This window comes from Bombina bombina, chromosome 4, assembly GCF_027579735.1.
Source record: "Bombina bombina isolate aBomBom1 chromosome 4, aBomBom1.pri, whole genome shotgun sequence".
Classification (NCBI taxonomy): domain Eukaryota; kingdom Metazoa; phylum Chordata; class Amphibia; order Anura; family Bombinatoridae; genus Bombina; species Bombina bombina.
The window spans coordinates 1084045276-1084060838 of record NC_069502.1 but is presented as its reverse complement, the minus strand read 5'-3'; the positions used below and the strand labels follow the sequence as shown (position 1 = coordinate 1084060838).

General features: G+C 39.4%; 1 protein-coding gene across 1 annotated transcript in view; it reads right to left on the bottom strand.

Annotated features, from left to right (window-relative positions):
* Positions 1–15563, bottom strand: part of SRBD1 (S1 RNA binding domain 1) — an 823313-nt gene that overhangs the window by 275620 nt on the left and 532130 nt on the right. The window contains exon 17 of the mRNA XM_053712257.1: positions 6384–6466. Coding sequence (XP_053568232.1) covers positions 6384–6466 — 83 coding nt within the window. The remainder of the gene's footprint in view (positions 1–6383; positions 6467–15563) is intronic.

The following is a 15563-nucleotide window of genomic DNA, read 5'->3' as shown; positions in this document are numbered from 1 at the left end:
CTGCTGGCCAGAAGTGGTATTCCCACTAGTAATTGATGACGTTGTGGACTCTCCATATCTTAGGAAAGAAAATAGAGTATTGTTATCTGCAAGCAAATGTCAAATACTACCATATATTCTATTACTGTATTTATAGAATGATATAATTCATATGTGTAATGATAATGATTATAATAATCATACTAATAAAGTTCCTCATATTATCATTTACTGTTCTCTTTGATCATATTCATTTATGCAAATTAAAATATTTGGTCCAGGCCACATTATTCAGCATAACAGCAACACCAATACATGCAAATTCTCAAACAAGAATATCTGTAAAATCTGGGTTCTGCAGAGAAGCCAAATGAAACACTACACCAGGCTTAAGTGGAATAAGAGACTGATAACGGTTTGGTGATATTACACAATACAGGACCACCTAAGTCAACCCACTGGAAATAGGTTGCATTTAAGTGTAATGACAAGTACTCGCTAAACTTGGCAGATATCAGTCATACTTTTCCCTTTGGTTAAAGGTTAATGAAAAATACTTTGCTTACAAAAGTAGTGCATATTGGGTCCTATTTAACTTACTGGCCACCCTTGTCTCCATTGCTTTCAAAACCGATGTGACGAGTGATACAATCACAAACCATACTGCCCATTCTATTGGCAGACCTAAGGCATCTATTTCAGTGGCTGTTGTATGATTTACTGTATCTGTCACTGCACATTTGTAACTTTTACTATGAAAGTGAAATCTTTAAAAAGCAAAATATGCTTATAAACCATTGGTGTCTCTGTAACAAGTGTTATATTAACTCCGGGTGGTCTATTATATAATGCAGATGAATCCTAAGATTACTCTGATTGTATGAGTGCAAAATTACATTTTTATTTAATCACACAAACTATAACCCTTTTTTGTCAATTTTTGTTTATATATTTTTACATTACCTTTATTTTGAGCAAAATATTATGTACAGATTGCATATATAGGACTAGATTACAATGTTAGTGATGTCATTGAAAGTCATTCCCATTCACAAAATAGCAACATTAGTAAGCACAATGGGTAAAAAAAGACCTGGTTATGAATACCTATTGCTGCTGTATAAGAAGTGGCAAAGTGAGTGCATATGTTTTACTATATTTGTACATGGTTAAAGTGAATGTAAATTTTGATGATAAACTGCCTGGTTTTTAAAAATTCAATTAAAAACAGGGGCACTTTAATTCATAAAAATTTTCATTTCACTCGTTGTGAAAAAATACTTACCTTTTAAACTTGACAGCCGCCCCAACTTCCCCGGTCGTCGAAAAGCCATTTCTGACATCACAAATGATGGATAGGTCATCCTCAAATCACAGCTCCCACCCCACCCCCCTGGGGGAATCAGTGTCTGATTCAACGCTGTGGTTGGGGGAAGCCGGATTCCTCATTTTAGACCCAGGAATAGGCTTGCGACAGGTGGAGGAAGCTGGAGTGGCTGTCAAGATTAAAAGGTAAGTATTTTTTCCCAAATTGAGTGAAATGTAAATTTTGATGAGTTAAAGTGCCCCTATTTTTAATCAAATTTTTAAAAACCGGGCACTTTGGCATCAAAATTTACATTCATTTTAACAAAATAACAAAATATATTGCTACGTTTTGTTTTCCAGCAGAGGAATCAAAAGTGAACAGAGGAAATCAACCATTTTAAGAAAGATAGCACATTTATAGAATCTAGAAGAGCAAAAGGCCAACCCTGCAGGAACCCACAAACAACAGTCAAGAACTATGAAAACTTTTTGAGTTCAGGTTTGTAGACATTTATTCTAGAATTCTATAGTTGATATATATTCTTTCAAAAAACTATTCAGAAGTTTAACTAGGCTGGAACCTCTCAATTTTTTTATTATTTCCTTTAAATTTCCTAATACTTTCCTAATATTATTAAAAATAGTGGGCTACATTACAAGTGGAGCTCATCCAACAGTGAGGGCGCATTATCCTTAGGGAATGTGTGTGTGTACATATGTATGTATGTATGTATGTACGTACGTACTATGTATGTGTATGCATGCATGTGTGCAGTGTTTTATAGTTATTTCAATAATTGAAGAACTCCAGTATCTGACTTTGTGCTTAGCACACCACTAGATTAGCTCTCGAGCGATAGCGGACATGAGATTTTCAGTTCGCCCCATATCATTCTATAATGTGATTTTGCGCACTTGTGTTATCTGAAATGCAGCTCATTCTGAAATACTGCTTTCAACTTGTAATAGTGCAAAAATAAAAGTGCTATTGATTCAACTTAAGCAATGTTTGTGCACAGTAGCACTAATATTTTTATACTCCACTTGTAATCTAGCCCAGTAATGCTTAAATATAATGCACATTTCCAGAAATCTTAAGAGACACTTAGGTTCCCCTGCTAGGGTCAGCAATGCAAAATGGCAAATGAGAACAAATTAGAACATAACTTTTGTATCAAAATGTCCCTTTAAACGTTTGGAAAAGCAGGCAACCAATAACCCTTGATTGTTTAATAGGAGAAAGAAAAGCATTGCATCCTTTTTACAACCAATGGGGTTAATAATAAAAAGTCATTATAAAACAAAAATCTGAAAGAATAAATATTAAGTTTAACAGAATTGATAACCCAACAGAGCAAGTATGCCATTTAGTGCAGAAAATGACTGGTTTAACTAGAATAAATACATTAACAACTGTGCAGGATTACATAAAAGTGTCTGGCCATTAATCAATTAGCATTATGGAACATCACCACAATATCATATGTCCTCACTCTAATGAAACTAGATCCTCTGTACAAAACTATGCAAAGTGCAGTAAATTAAACAGACAGTTGATCCCAGGATTTTAGTTTTTATTTTATATTGTATTTTTTTACAGTTTTCATGGATGACATTTTTCAACCTCAAGCAAACAAAAGAAATACTTAAAGGGCCATAATACCCAAATGTTTAAATAGTTGAAAGTGATGCAGTATAGCTGTAAAAAGCTGACTAGAAAATATCACCTGAACATCTCTATATAAAAAAGAAATATATTTTACCTCAAAAGTTCCTCAGTAGCCACCTCCCATTGTAAATGATTTCTAAGCAGCATATTAGTATGTCTGTCCTGGGACAGCTTAGGGGTTGAGCCTCGTGCACTCTCATGTTATTTCCCTATTCAGTTTAAAGGAAGTTTACAATGAAATCTCATGAGAGTTAAGTCAAATCTCATGAGATCACAGTAAAAGAGTTCATGACCTCAGCACTGCTGATGCTGATTGGCTGCTGTTCATTTCTTAATTTTTTTTTTACCTGTAGCTGGGAGCAGCTGAGTATAACTTTTTACACAGAACTTACTCTGCTGAGCTGAGGAAATTGTGAGGTAAAATATCTTCCTTTTTTACATAGAGGTGCTCAGGTGATATTTTCCTGTCAGCTTTTAACAGTTATACTGCATCAGTTTCAGGTGATTTAGCATATGAGTATTATGTCCCTTTAATGGGATATGAAACCCCAAAATTTCCTTTTGTGATTGAGATAGAGCATACCATTAAAATAAAAAAGTTGCAATTTACTTCTGTTATCAAATTTGCTTCATTCCCATAGTATTCTGTGCTGAATAAATACCTACAGTAGGTAGGCATCTGGAGCACAACATGGCAGGAAATAGTGCTGCCATATAGTGCTCTTGGAAATGGATTATATTCCTGTAAAATTGATGCTTTTATAGTGCTCCAGAAATGGGCCAGCTCTTAAGCATACGACCTTGCTTTTCAACAAAAGATACCAAGAGAAAATAGAAAAATTGGTAATAGAAGTAAATTAGAAAGGTGCTTAAAGTGAATGTAAACGTTCATGAATTCGTGCCCGGTTTTTAAAAACACTGTTAAAAACAGGGGCACTTTCATTCATGGAAGTTTACATTGCAGCGTATTTTTACAAATACTTACCTTTCTCTTCAGAGAAGCCGGATCAGCGATCCCCCACCCGCAGCTCCTCTGTACTTATGTCACCAATGACGAAACCGGCTTCCTCCAATCATGGTGTGCACCCCAGAGCGTCCATCTCGTGAGGCCACACCGTGATTGGAGGAAGCCGGTTTAGTCATTGCTGTGCTAAATACAGCATGAGAAGCGGGCGCGGGGTCGCCGATCCGGCTTCGCTGAAGAGAAAGGTAAGTATTTGTAAAAATACGCTGCAATGTAAACTTTCATGAATGAAAGTGCCCCTGTTTTGAATAGTGTTTTTAAAAAACGGGCACCAATTCATGAACGTTTACATTCACTTTAAAATCCCATGCTCTATTTGAATCATGAAAGAAAAATGTTGGATTTCTTATCCCTTTAAACTCTAATTTTATGAAGTTTGAAGGCCACTGCAATACCATCGTAGTCCGGGATACACCCCTTGAGAAGCATTTTAAGTAACTATACCTGGCCTCCTATGATGTGGTTAATCAGGACTATATGTAAATGAGATTGAAACACTGCTCTATACACACAAAAAAGCTAAACCAAACAATACTGCATGAGGAGATACATTCCAGCCTTTCTGGTGAAACAGAATTAGCAGGATTTGTTGAGGTAAATTACAGATAAAGAAAGCAATACAACTAATGAAAGTACATTGCACATTTTTCCTATATTTATATCAGCATATTATGGGAGATTTAATTTCTATTGGGAAGGGATGTCTTTTTAATTTAAATGTCATTTGCCAGTTGGATTCCCTCCCGAGTTCCTGTACTTAATAAAGCCAGGGAGGGACTCAAGAGGTGAAGTGGCAATATTTTAGGAGGTGGCGTGCAGCACTGGAGCCCCTGTTTGAATGATATTCCGTACAGGTATTTTAAAATCAACAGTCAAAGGTTAAATTCTATAAGCAATGGAACTGTCTCTTGCTCCTACCTCTGTCTGTCTCTCTCCGCTATGTCTCTCTCTCTCAAGTCCTCCTGTCTCTATCCCCTCCTCTGTGTCTCTCTTTCTCTCCTCTCTCTCTCCCCTGTCTCTTTCTCTCATCCGTCTCTCTCCCCATCTCTCTCTCCCCCTGTCCCTCTCTCTCCCCCCTGTCTCCCCCCCTGTCTCTCTATTAGTACATAGAACAGATTATGCTGCAAGTTGTGTGGGTCCCATACAACACGCAGCATACTCTGTTCTATAATGTACTGTGTTGTATACTATTAGTCTAACATTTGCATATCTAACAAAATACTTATTATCCATAATTATAAAAAAAATATATTTTTTTTTGTGTGAGGAAGGGCCGGGGAAGGGGCTTCAGGATTTTGTGTCTACAGGCACCTGAGATTTAAAGCCGGCCCTGGCTATGCATAATAAAACAACTTTGCAATATATGTGCTTTTTATGTAGCCCCCTCTTTCATGTAATTTAGCTCTAAAAAGTAAGCAATATATAACTCTCAGAACGTGAAATGCACCCTGCTTACTTCTCAAGGTAAACTCTGCTACATATCTACAATGTATTTTACACTACCTTTATGACAGTGGCTAGCCTTGATGTCTGTAGGCTAAAGGCCAGATTGGCTCCTCTAAATGGGGGGGGGGGGTTAGCTACTGAAAAATAATTGCAGTAAAATTTGTTTCAACAACATTAGAACTTGGCCGATATGGGTTTTTTTTTTTATAGCAACACAACAGAAATGTAATTACAAAGTGTTTACAGCACCTTTAATGTCTAATTAATAAAGGTTACTTCAAACAAAGAGAAGTTTATTGTAAAGGCATACATTGTGGGAGGTGGAATTTCCTTGCACAGTGATATCACTGTAACATATATCCAGTTACACATTAACAATGCAATAATGCATATTTGTGGGCAACCACCGCAGAGAAATAAAGTACCCTATTAACAGATGTGGCTGCCACAGGAAGCCTGCAAACTTAAATGTATTTGAAGCAGGGATCCATTTTAGATTTTTTTACACTTCTTTTAGAAACAAAGACTAGCTGCAGTTGATTACAACACTAATGACAATTTGTACAGAACTCAGGGTCAGCTTCCAGAACTCATAATGTAGATGATAAATAAGGAATAGAGAAGATCAATATATTGCATTGCTTTCTGCAAAGGACAAAAACCTTAGGTATTTAACAATGTGAACCAAGAGAGGGCTCTAAAGATCATATTACGGGTCTGATCTGATGGTTTGAATAAGAATATAAATACGGCTACAGCTATTTGCAGGCCTGTATCACAGAAATATATACATCCAGGGAAAAAACTTCAATAATAAAACAAAATGATTTTTGACAATTCTTTTTTGCCCCAGTTCCTAATATTTTAAATAAATAAATAAAATAAATTCTTGATACTTAATTACAAACCAATGTTTTGTTGCTGCTAAACGGTATGAAGATTAAACAGTTATTTTACCTGGTACATTCCAACTCCAATGTGTTTGGGCTCAATTTTCACAAGCTCAGCTAATGGATCTTGTACACGTCTTGCTATGGAAACTGGAAAACAGAATAGGAAAACAAAGTGGTTTTATGTGAAAAGCAGCACTGTATAATTACAGAAGATTGTGATATTATAGTTGAGACTAATGTAATTTCAGTTAGAAAGGGGGCATTTTCAGCAAATGTTACTATTTGGTATTCCCCTACTGAAACTCTAAAGGATGCAATAAAGAAAAAAACATGCTGAAGTTACAAATACATTTTAAGGGACATGAAAAACTTTGAGATTGCAATATAAAATGTTTAATTATACATACTAAAAAACTTGTGCAGTATACACTGATTATTTGATTGCTTTTGTGTAAAATTATTACTTATCCCACACTCCTTAGACAGGCAAAAAAACTAAATATTAAGCATAGGTGTGCCGCAAATTGCCTAAGCCAGCTACAAACTAGACAGTGATTGCTTACAGCAGTAGGCAAACTTGTTTACAGCTTGCCCTAAATAGCCATGTAAGAGCATAGCAAATCATTAGTGACCGTTATAAATGTCTTTAACCCCTTAACGACCGAGGACGTGCAGGGTACGTCCTCTAAAAAATGTCAGTTAACGACCAAGGACGTACCCTTCACGTCCTCAGTCTGGAAAGCAGCTGGAAGCAATCCTGCTCGCTTCCAGCTGCTTTCCGGTTATTGCAGTGATGCCTCGACATCGAGGCATCCTGCAATAACACTTTCTGGCCATCCGATGCAGAGAGAGCCACTCTGTGGCCCTCTCTGCACCGGACATCGATGGCCGGTATCGTTGGTGGGTGGGAGCCGACTTGGGAGGCGGGTGGGCGGCCATCGGTGAGATCTGGAAGGTGGAGGGGGCGGGATCGGGGGCGGAGCCTTCGGGGGCGCGCACGGGCGCGCGCGCGTGCACGGTGGGTGGCGGGCGGGGGCGTGCACGGGGCGGGAGCGGGTGGGAACCGCTACACTACAGAAAAAAAATTAGGAGTAAAGTGAAATTAAAAAATGAAATAAACATTTTTTTAAAAAAGCATTTAAGCGATCTGGAAGGGGTGGGGGGTTGGTATTGGGGGGGGGAAGCTACACTACAGAAAAGGGATTTTTTTTAAATAAATAAACATATTTTCACTAAAATGGGTACTGGCAGACAGCTGCCAGTACCCAAGATGGCGCACATTAAGTCAGAGGGGGAGGGTTAGAGAGCTGTTGGGTGGGGGATCAGTGAGGTTGGGGGCTAAGGGGGATCCTACACAGAAGCATATGTAAATATGCTAAAACAAAATGCACAAAAATGCCCAAATTTTCCTTTTATTTTAGTACTGGCAGAGTTTCTGCCAGTACTTAAGATGGCGGGGACATTTGTGGGGTAGGGGAGGGAAGAGAGATGTTTGGGAGGGATCAGGGGGTCTGATGTTTCAGGTGGGAGGCTGATCTCTACACTAAAGCTAAAATTAACCCTGCAAGCTCCCTACAAGCTACCTAATTAACCCCTTCACTGCTAGCCATAATACACGTGTGATGCGCAACGCCATTTAGCAGCATTCTAATTACCAAAAAGCAACGCCAAAGTCATATATGTCTGCTATTTCTGAACAAAGGGGATCCCAGAGAAGCATTTACAACCATTTGTGCCATAATTGCACAAGCTGTTTGTAAATGATTTCAGTGACAAACCTAAAATTGTGAAAAATTTAATGTTTTTTTTAATTTGATCGCATTTGGCGGTGAAATGGTGGCATGAAATATACCAAAATGGGCCTAGATCAATACTTGGGGTTGTCTACTACACTACACTAAAGCTAAAAATACCCCAAAAAGCTCCTTACATGCTCCCTAATTAACCCCTTCACTGCTGGGCATAATACACGTGTGGTGCGCAGTGGCATTTAGCGGCCTTCTAATTTCCAAAAAGCAATGCCAAAGCCATATATGTCTGCTATTTCTGAACAAAGGGGATCCCAGAGAAGAATTTACAACCATTTATGCCATAATTGCACAAGCAGTTTGTAAATAATTTCAGTGAGAAACTGAAAGTTTGTGAAAAAATTTGTGAAAAAGTGAACGATTTTTTGTATTTGATCGCATTTGGCGGTGAAATGGTGGCATGAAATATACCAAAATGGGCCTAGATCAATACTTTGGGATGTCTTCTAAAAAAAAATATATACATGTCAATGGATATTCAGGGATTCCTGAAAGATATCAGTGTCCCAATGTAACTAGCGCTAATTTTGAAAAAAAAAATGGTTTGAAAATAGCAAAGTGCTACTTGTATTTATGGCCCTATAAGTTACAAAAAAAGCAAAGAACATGTAAACATTGGGTATTTCTAAACTCAGGACAAAATTTAGAAACTATTTAGCATGGGTGTTTTTTGGTGGTTGTAGATATGTAACAGATTTTGGGGTTCAAAGTTAGAAAAAGTGTGTTTTTTTCCATTTTTCCTCATATTTTATAAACATTTTTATAGTAAATGATAAGATATGATGAAAATAATGGTATTTTTAGAAAGTCCATTTAATGGCGAGAAAAACGGTATATAATATGTGTGGGTACAGTAAATGAGTAAGAGGAAAATTTCAGCTAAACACAAACACTGCAGAAATGTAAGAATAGCCCTGGTCCCAAATGGACAGAAAATGGAAAAGTGCTCTGGTCACTAAGGGGTTAAACATGTTTTAGGGCTTTTCCAATTAGGTACTTAATTGCTGATATAAACTGACTATAGCTATTAATAAACATTATGCCAATTATAGATGTGCAGCCTAGAAATTTTAGTGTCGATGGAATTTTCGTTCCGAATTTTCAGAGATATTTTTTTCCCCGAATATTCAGTGGCTGTACTATATGACTCTCCAGAGTGTGAAGAGGTATAACCCCTTAAAAAAAAAGTTAAGGAAACAACTAAAAACTGACAATTTTAGTCAGTATTTTTTAAAATTTTCTTTAATTTTTTGTGTACATTCGATGCATTTTATTTAAACAAAAAGCCGATTTTCAGCACAAATGCATATTCGTGACTAAACTCATGCCAAGGAACACTACTATCATTATCACTAATACTTCTTTAATATGATGACAAGCATTGCATAGTGTCACAGGGAGAATTGTTTCTGGATAATCTTAGGATGCAAAAAAAAAACACAAACAAAAAGCAATAGTGTTAGCGAAATCAGCTTTAGGCTCTGAAGGATGCATTCCGGTCAAAATTTAAATGCACATACATAAATTACATCTTTGAATAGAAACATATTTACAATATACATGCATTGACAAACATGCTTCTAGTAAAAGTTATCACTATTTTAGTGTAAGCAATTTTCTCTGCACGTGCTTGTGAAGCATAGCTAGATATTCTCAGTGCACCAGCATTTTAAATACTGCGGCTGCTAAAAGCACCAGTGGGGCTTGTATCATGTCAGCCGTTAATAAATTACTAGATAGTACAAGCACCTTAGGCTCTCTGAGCAAGTGCTGTGCTATAGCGTTTATTAGAAGCATTTTTGACAATACATCTATATTACAAAAAAAGGAAATTTATGCTTACCTGATAAATTTGTTTCTTTTACGATATGACGAGTCCACGGATTTCATCTTTACTTATGGGATATCGCCTCCTGGTCAGCAGGAGGAGGCAAAGAGCACCACAGCAGAGCTGTATATATAGCTCCTCCTTCCCTCCCACTCCAGTCATTCGACCGAAGTTAGGAAGAGAAAGGAAAAGCCAAGGTGCAGAGGTGACTGAAGTTTAATAAAAATAAAGACCTGTCTTAGAAAATGACAGGGTGGGCCGTGGACTCGTCATATCGTAAAAGAAACAAATTTAGCAGGTAAGCATAAATTTCCTTTTCTTTTACAAGATATGACGAGTCCACGGATTTCATCCTTACTTATGCGATACAATACCCAAGCAATAGGACACGGATGAAAGGGGGGGAAAAGACAGGAACCTAAACGGAAGGCACCACTGCTTGAAGAACCTTTCTCCCAAAAACAGCCTTGGAAGAGGCAAAAGTATCAAATTTGTAAAATTTGGAAAAAGTGTGAAGAGACAACCAAGTTGCAGCCTTGCAAATCTGTTCAACAGAAGCATCATTCTTAAATGCCCATGAGGAAGCCACAGCCCTAGTAGAATGAGCCGTAATTCTTTCAGGAGGCTGCTGTCCAGCAGTCTCATATGCAAAACGGATGATACTCTTCAGCCAAAAAGAAAGAGAGGTAGCCGTAGCTTTCTGGCCCCTACGTTTTCCAGAAAAAACAACAAATAATGAAGATGATTGACTAAATTCTTTAGTCGCCTGCAAATAAAACTTCAGGGCACGGACCACACCCAAGTTATGTAACAGACGCTCCTTCTTAGAAGAAGGATTAGGACACAATGAAGGAACAATAATTTCCTGATTAAAATTTTTGTTGGAAACAACCTTAGGAAGAAATCCAGGTTTGGTACGTAACACTACCTTATCGGAATGAAAAAAAAGGTAAGGAGAATCACATTGTAATGCCGAAAGCTCAGAATTTCTGTGAGCAGAAGAAATAGCAACTAAAAATAAAACTTTCCAAGATAACAACTTAATATCTATGGAATGCATAGGCTCAAACGGAACCCCTTGAAGAACCTTACGAACTAGATTCAAACTCCAAGGAGGAGCAATAGGTGTAAACACAGGCCTGTTCCTAGTCAGAGCCTGACAAAAAGATTGAACATCTGGAATATCTGCCAGACGTTTGTGTAGCAAAATAGATAAAGCAGAATTCTGTCCCTTTAAGGAACTTGCCGATAACCCTTTCTCCAATCCTTCTTGGAGAAAAGACAAAATCCTAAGAATCCTAATCTTACTCCATGCGTAGAACTTGGATTCGCACCAATAAAGATATTTACGCCATATCTTATGATAAATCTTTTTAGTAACAGGCTTATGTGCCTGGATCAAGGTATCAATGACCAAATCAGAGAACCCTAGCTTAGATAAAATCAAGCGTTCAATCTCCAAGCAGTCAGCTGCAGAGAAATTAGATTCGGATGATGGAAGGGGCCCTGAATGAGAAGGTCCTGCTTCAATGGAAGCTTCCACGGCGTCAGAGAGGACATGTCCACCAGATCAGCATACCAAGTCCTGCGAGGCCACTCAGGAGCGATGAGAATCACCAAAGCTTTCTCCTGTCGAGCAATCGCCCGGGGAAGGAGAGCAAACGGTGGAAACACATAAGCTAGGTTGAACGACCAAGGCACTGCCAAGGCATCTATCAGTTCGGCCTGAGGATCCCTGGACCTGGATCCGTATCTCGGGAGCTTGGCATTCTGACGAGATGCCATAAGATCCAGCTCCGGTCTGCCCCATCTGAGAATCAAGGTGGCAAAGACCTCCGGATGGAGTTCCCATTCCCCCGGATGAAACGTCTGTCTGCTCAAAAAATTTGCTTCCACTCCTGGGATGTAGATTGCTGACAGATAACAAGAGTGAGCCTCCGCCCACCGAATTATCTTGGATACTTCTGTCATCACTAAGGAACTCCTTGTTCCTCCCTGATGATTGATGTAATCCACAGTCGTGATGTTATCCGACTGAAATCGGATGAATTTGGCCGAAGCCAACTGAGACCAAGCCCGAAGCGCACTGAATATTGCTCTCAACTCCAGAATATTGATGGGAAGTAGAGACTCCGACCGAGTCCACACACCCTGAGCCTTCAGGGAATTCCAGACTGCACCCCATCCTTGTAGGCTGGCGTCTGTTGTCACTATCACCCATGAGGGTCTGCGGAAGCACGTCCCTTGGGACATATGATCCGGCGACAACCACCAAAGAAGAGAGTCCCTCGTCTCCTGATCCAGATCTATCTGAGGAGACAAATTGCAGTTGTACACTTCGTCAGGGTAGAGATAGCGCCTTCCACCTTAGGGACCGTCTGCCAAGAGTCCCGAACGGTGTCAGCTATAGGGTACATTTTCTTAAAAATAGGGGAAGGAGAGAACGGGATACCCGGTCTTTCCCATTCCCTTGCAATAATTTCCGAAATTCTCTTAGGAACCAGAAAAACATCGGAATAAGAAGGGACCTCTAAGTATTTGTCCATGTTACTCAATTTCTCTGGTGGGACCACAATAGAGTCACAGTCGTCCAGAGTCACCAAAACCTCTCTCAGCAAAAGACGGAGATGTTCAAGCTTAAATCTGAAGGACATGACGTCCGAATCTGTCAAGGGCAATGCACTTCCTGAGTCAGACAGTTCCCCCTCAGACAGGGCAACCTTACCCCCCAATACAGAGCCCTGGGAGGGTACATCGGAGATAGCCATCAAAGCATCAGGAGTCGCAGGGACCACATGGGTCTCTGTCCTACTGCATTTTCCTTGTAAAACTGGCAACTTAGATAAAACCTCTGTAAGAGTGGATGACATAACTGCAGCCATATCCTGCAGAGTAAATGAAGTGGACGCAGTTGAAGAACACGGCGTCGCCTGAGCAGGCGTTAAAGGTTGTAACGCTTGGGGAGAAATTTGTGGCATACCCTGAGTCTCATCAGGCTGAGAAACATCCTTAGATACATTTGCATTAAAAAAATCTGTTCTTTAAACTGTAAAGCCCTCTCAGTACATGAGGGACAAAAAGGTATAGGGGGTTCCACATTGGCATCTAAACACAAACATGCACTTTCCTGAAGGTCAGCCATGATAAACAAACCAGCAATAGCAATATTGGTCGTTTTAATGTGATTAAAAACAAATACCTTTAGAAAATTTGTGGAAAAGCGATGTACTGTGCCTTTAAAAATTAAAGCCGTATAGTTTTTTACTGCTCCGCAATAAACATGTAACAACAGGGAAGCATCCTGTATTCTGTACAGTCAAATTATGGATAAAGCCTTATAGACTAATTTAAAAACTGGCACCTCGCCACAGCTCTGCTGCAGCACCTACCTGCCCCCATGAGTCCCTGAATAGATCTTCGTGAATGGCGCTCCTAAGACCGCTTGAGAGATTGCTAACACAAGCTGTCTTAGGCTCTGAGAACCTTTCTCTCAACAGTCAGGGTCCGGATAGCAAGTGTGCGTCTCAGGGAGCAAAACGCTAAGCCCCGCCAATTGTGGGCGGAATTAAGTCCCCGGCCTCCTGATTAATATTTTAGTAAGAACCGCATGGGAATAAAAATGTCGGAACCAATTTGGCCGAAGCCATGCAATCAACAAGATAAGAGTGCCATGTGCCCCCCACAAACACACCTCCTGTCCAACCAGCAAATCATTAAAAGTTAATGTCAGGACACTTAGCTGCCACAATCTCCCAGCGTCAAGCCCCTGAACACATCCACCTGATTAAACCTTTATTAGGGTCCTGATAGCACCTGCTGACCTTCACCTAATAAAGAGGGGATACCCATGCCCACAATCTTTGTGCAAATTGATTACCCCTACCCGGGATAGGGAATAAGTGCCAGTCTGTTCTGAGATACTACAGTCTCCCCAGAAGTAAATGACTGTACATACCTTAATACTGAACGCAGTATGAGGCTGTCCCGCACAATGAAGATGTTCTTTTCCTCACCTCCAGCAGATCTGTGTGGACAAACAGGGTCTTAGATAATATCTGCTAAGACCATCAGCAGGGCAGCAAACAATATGGTAGTCGCTTGAAAGAAAGCCTCCCCAGTCCATTGCTTAAAGCCTGTAGCTCTAGCCCTGAGAAAAATAGCACACACTGGTACCATTTAAAAATAATAAACTCTTGATTGAAGAATCTAAACTAACACCTCACTTTACCTCTTCCTATCACTAACACAGGCAAAGAGAATGACTGGGGTGGGAGGGAAGGGAGGAGCTATATATACAGTTCTGCTGTGGTGCTCTTTGCCTCCTCCTGCTGACCAGGAGGCGATATCCCATAAGTAAGGATGAAATCCGTGGACTCGTCATATCTTGTAAAAGAAATGATTCTATTCAAAACTGAAATGCAGCCATGTGTATTATAATTTTGGCTAGAATCTCCCTTTAAATGTTACCCATTTGCTAAATCACTTGAAAGTGATACAGCATATCTGCAAAAAGCTGGCTAGAAAATATATTATGAACATCTCTACGTAAAAAGGTAATAAATTACCTCATATTTTTATTAGCTCACTAGAGTACGTGCTTTGAGAGCTAGTTATCCTTCAAGAACTGTTTTTTATGTCATCTACATGAAAGAAAACATAATTTATGGTTACCTGATAAATATATTTCTCTTGTAGTGTATCCAGTCCACGGATCATCCATTACTTGTGGGATATTCTCCTTCCCAACGGGAAGTTGCAAGAGGATCACCCACAGCAGAGCTGTTATATAGCTCCTCCCCTAACTGCCATATCCAGTCATTCGACCGAAACTAGCCGAGAAAGGAGAAACCATAGGGTGCAGTGGTGACTGTAGTTTAATTAAAATTTAGACCTGCCTTAAAAGGACAGGGCGTTCCGTGGACTGGATACACTACAAGAGAAATAAATTTATCAGGTAAGCATAAATTATGTTTTCTCTTGTTAAGTGTATCCAGTCCACGGATCATCCATTACTTGTGGGATACCAATACCAAAGCTAAAGTACACGGATGATGGGAGGGACAAGGCAGGTACTTAAACGGAAGGGACCACTGCCTGTAGAAACTTTCTCCCAAAAATAGCCTCCGAAGAAGCAAAAGTATCAAATTTGTAAAATTTTAAAAAGGTATGAAGCGAAGACCAAGTCGCCGCTTTGCAAATCTGTTCAACAGAAGCCTCATTTTTAAAGGCCCAGGTGGAAGCCACAGCTCTAGTAGAATGAGCTGTAATTCTTTCAGGGGGCTGCTTTCCAGCAGTCTCGTAGGCTAAGCGTATTATGCTCCGAAGCCAAAAAGAAAGAGAGGATGCCGAAGCCTTTTGACCTCTCCTCTGTCCAGAGTAAATGACAAACAGGGAAGATGTTTGACGAAACTCCTTAGTCGCTTGTAAGTAAAACTTTAAAGCACGGACTACGTCTAGATTATGTAACAGACGTTCCTTCTTTGAAGAAGGATTAGGACACAATGATGGAACAACAATCTCTTGATTGATATTCTTGTTAGAAACTACCTTAGGTAAAAACCCAGGTTTTGTACGCAGAACTACTTTATCTGTATGGAAAATCAGATAA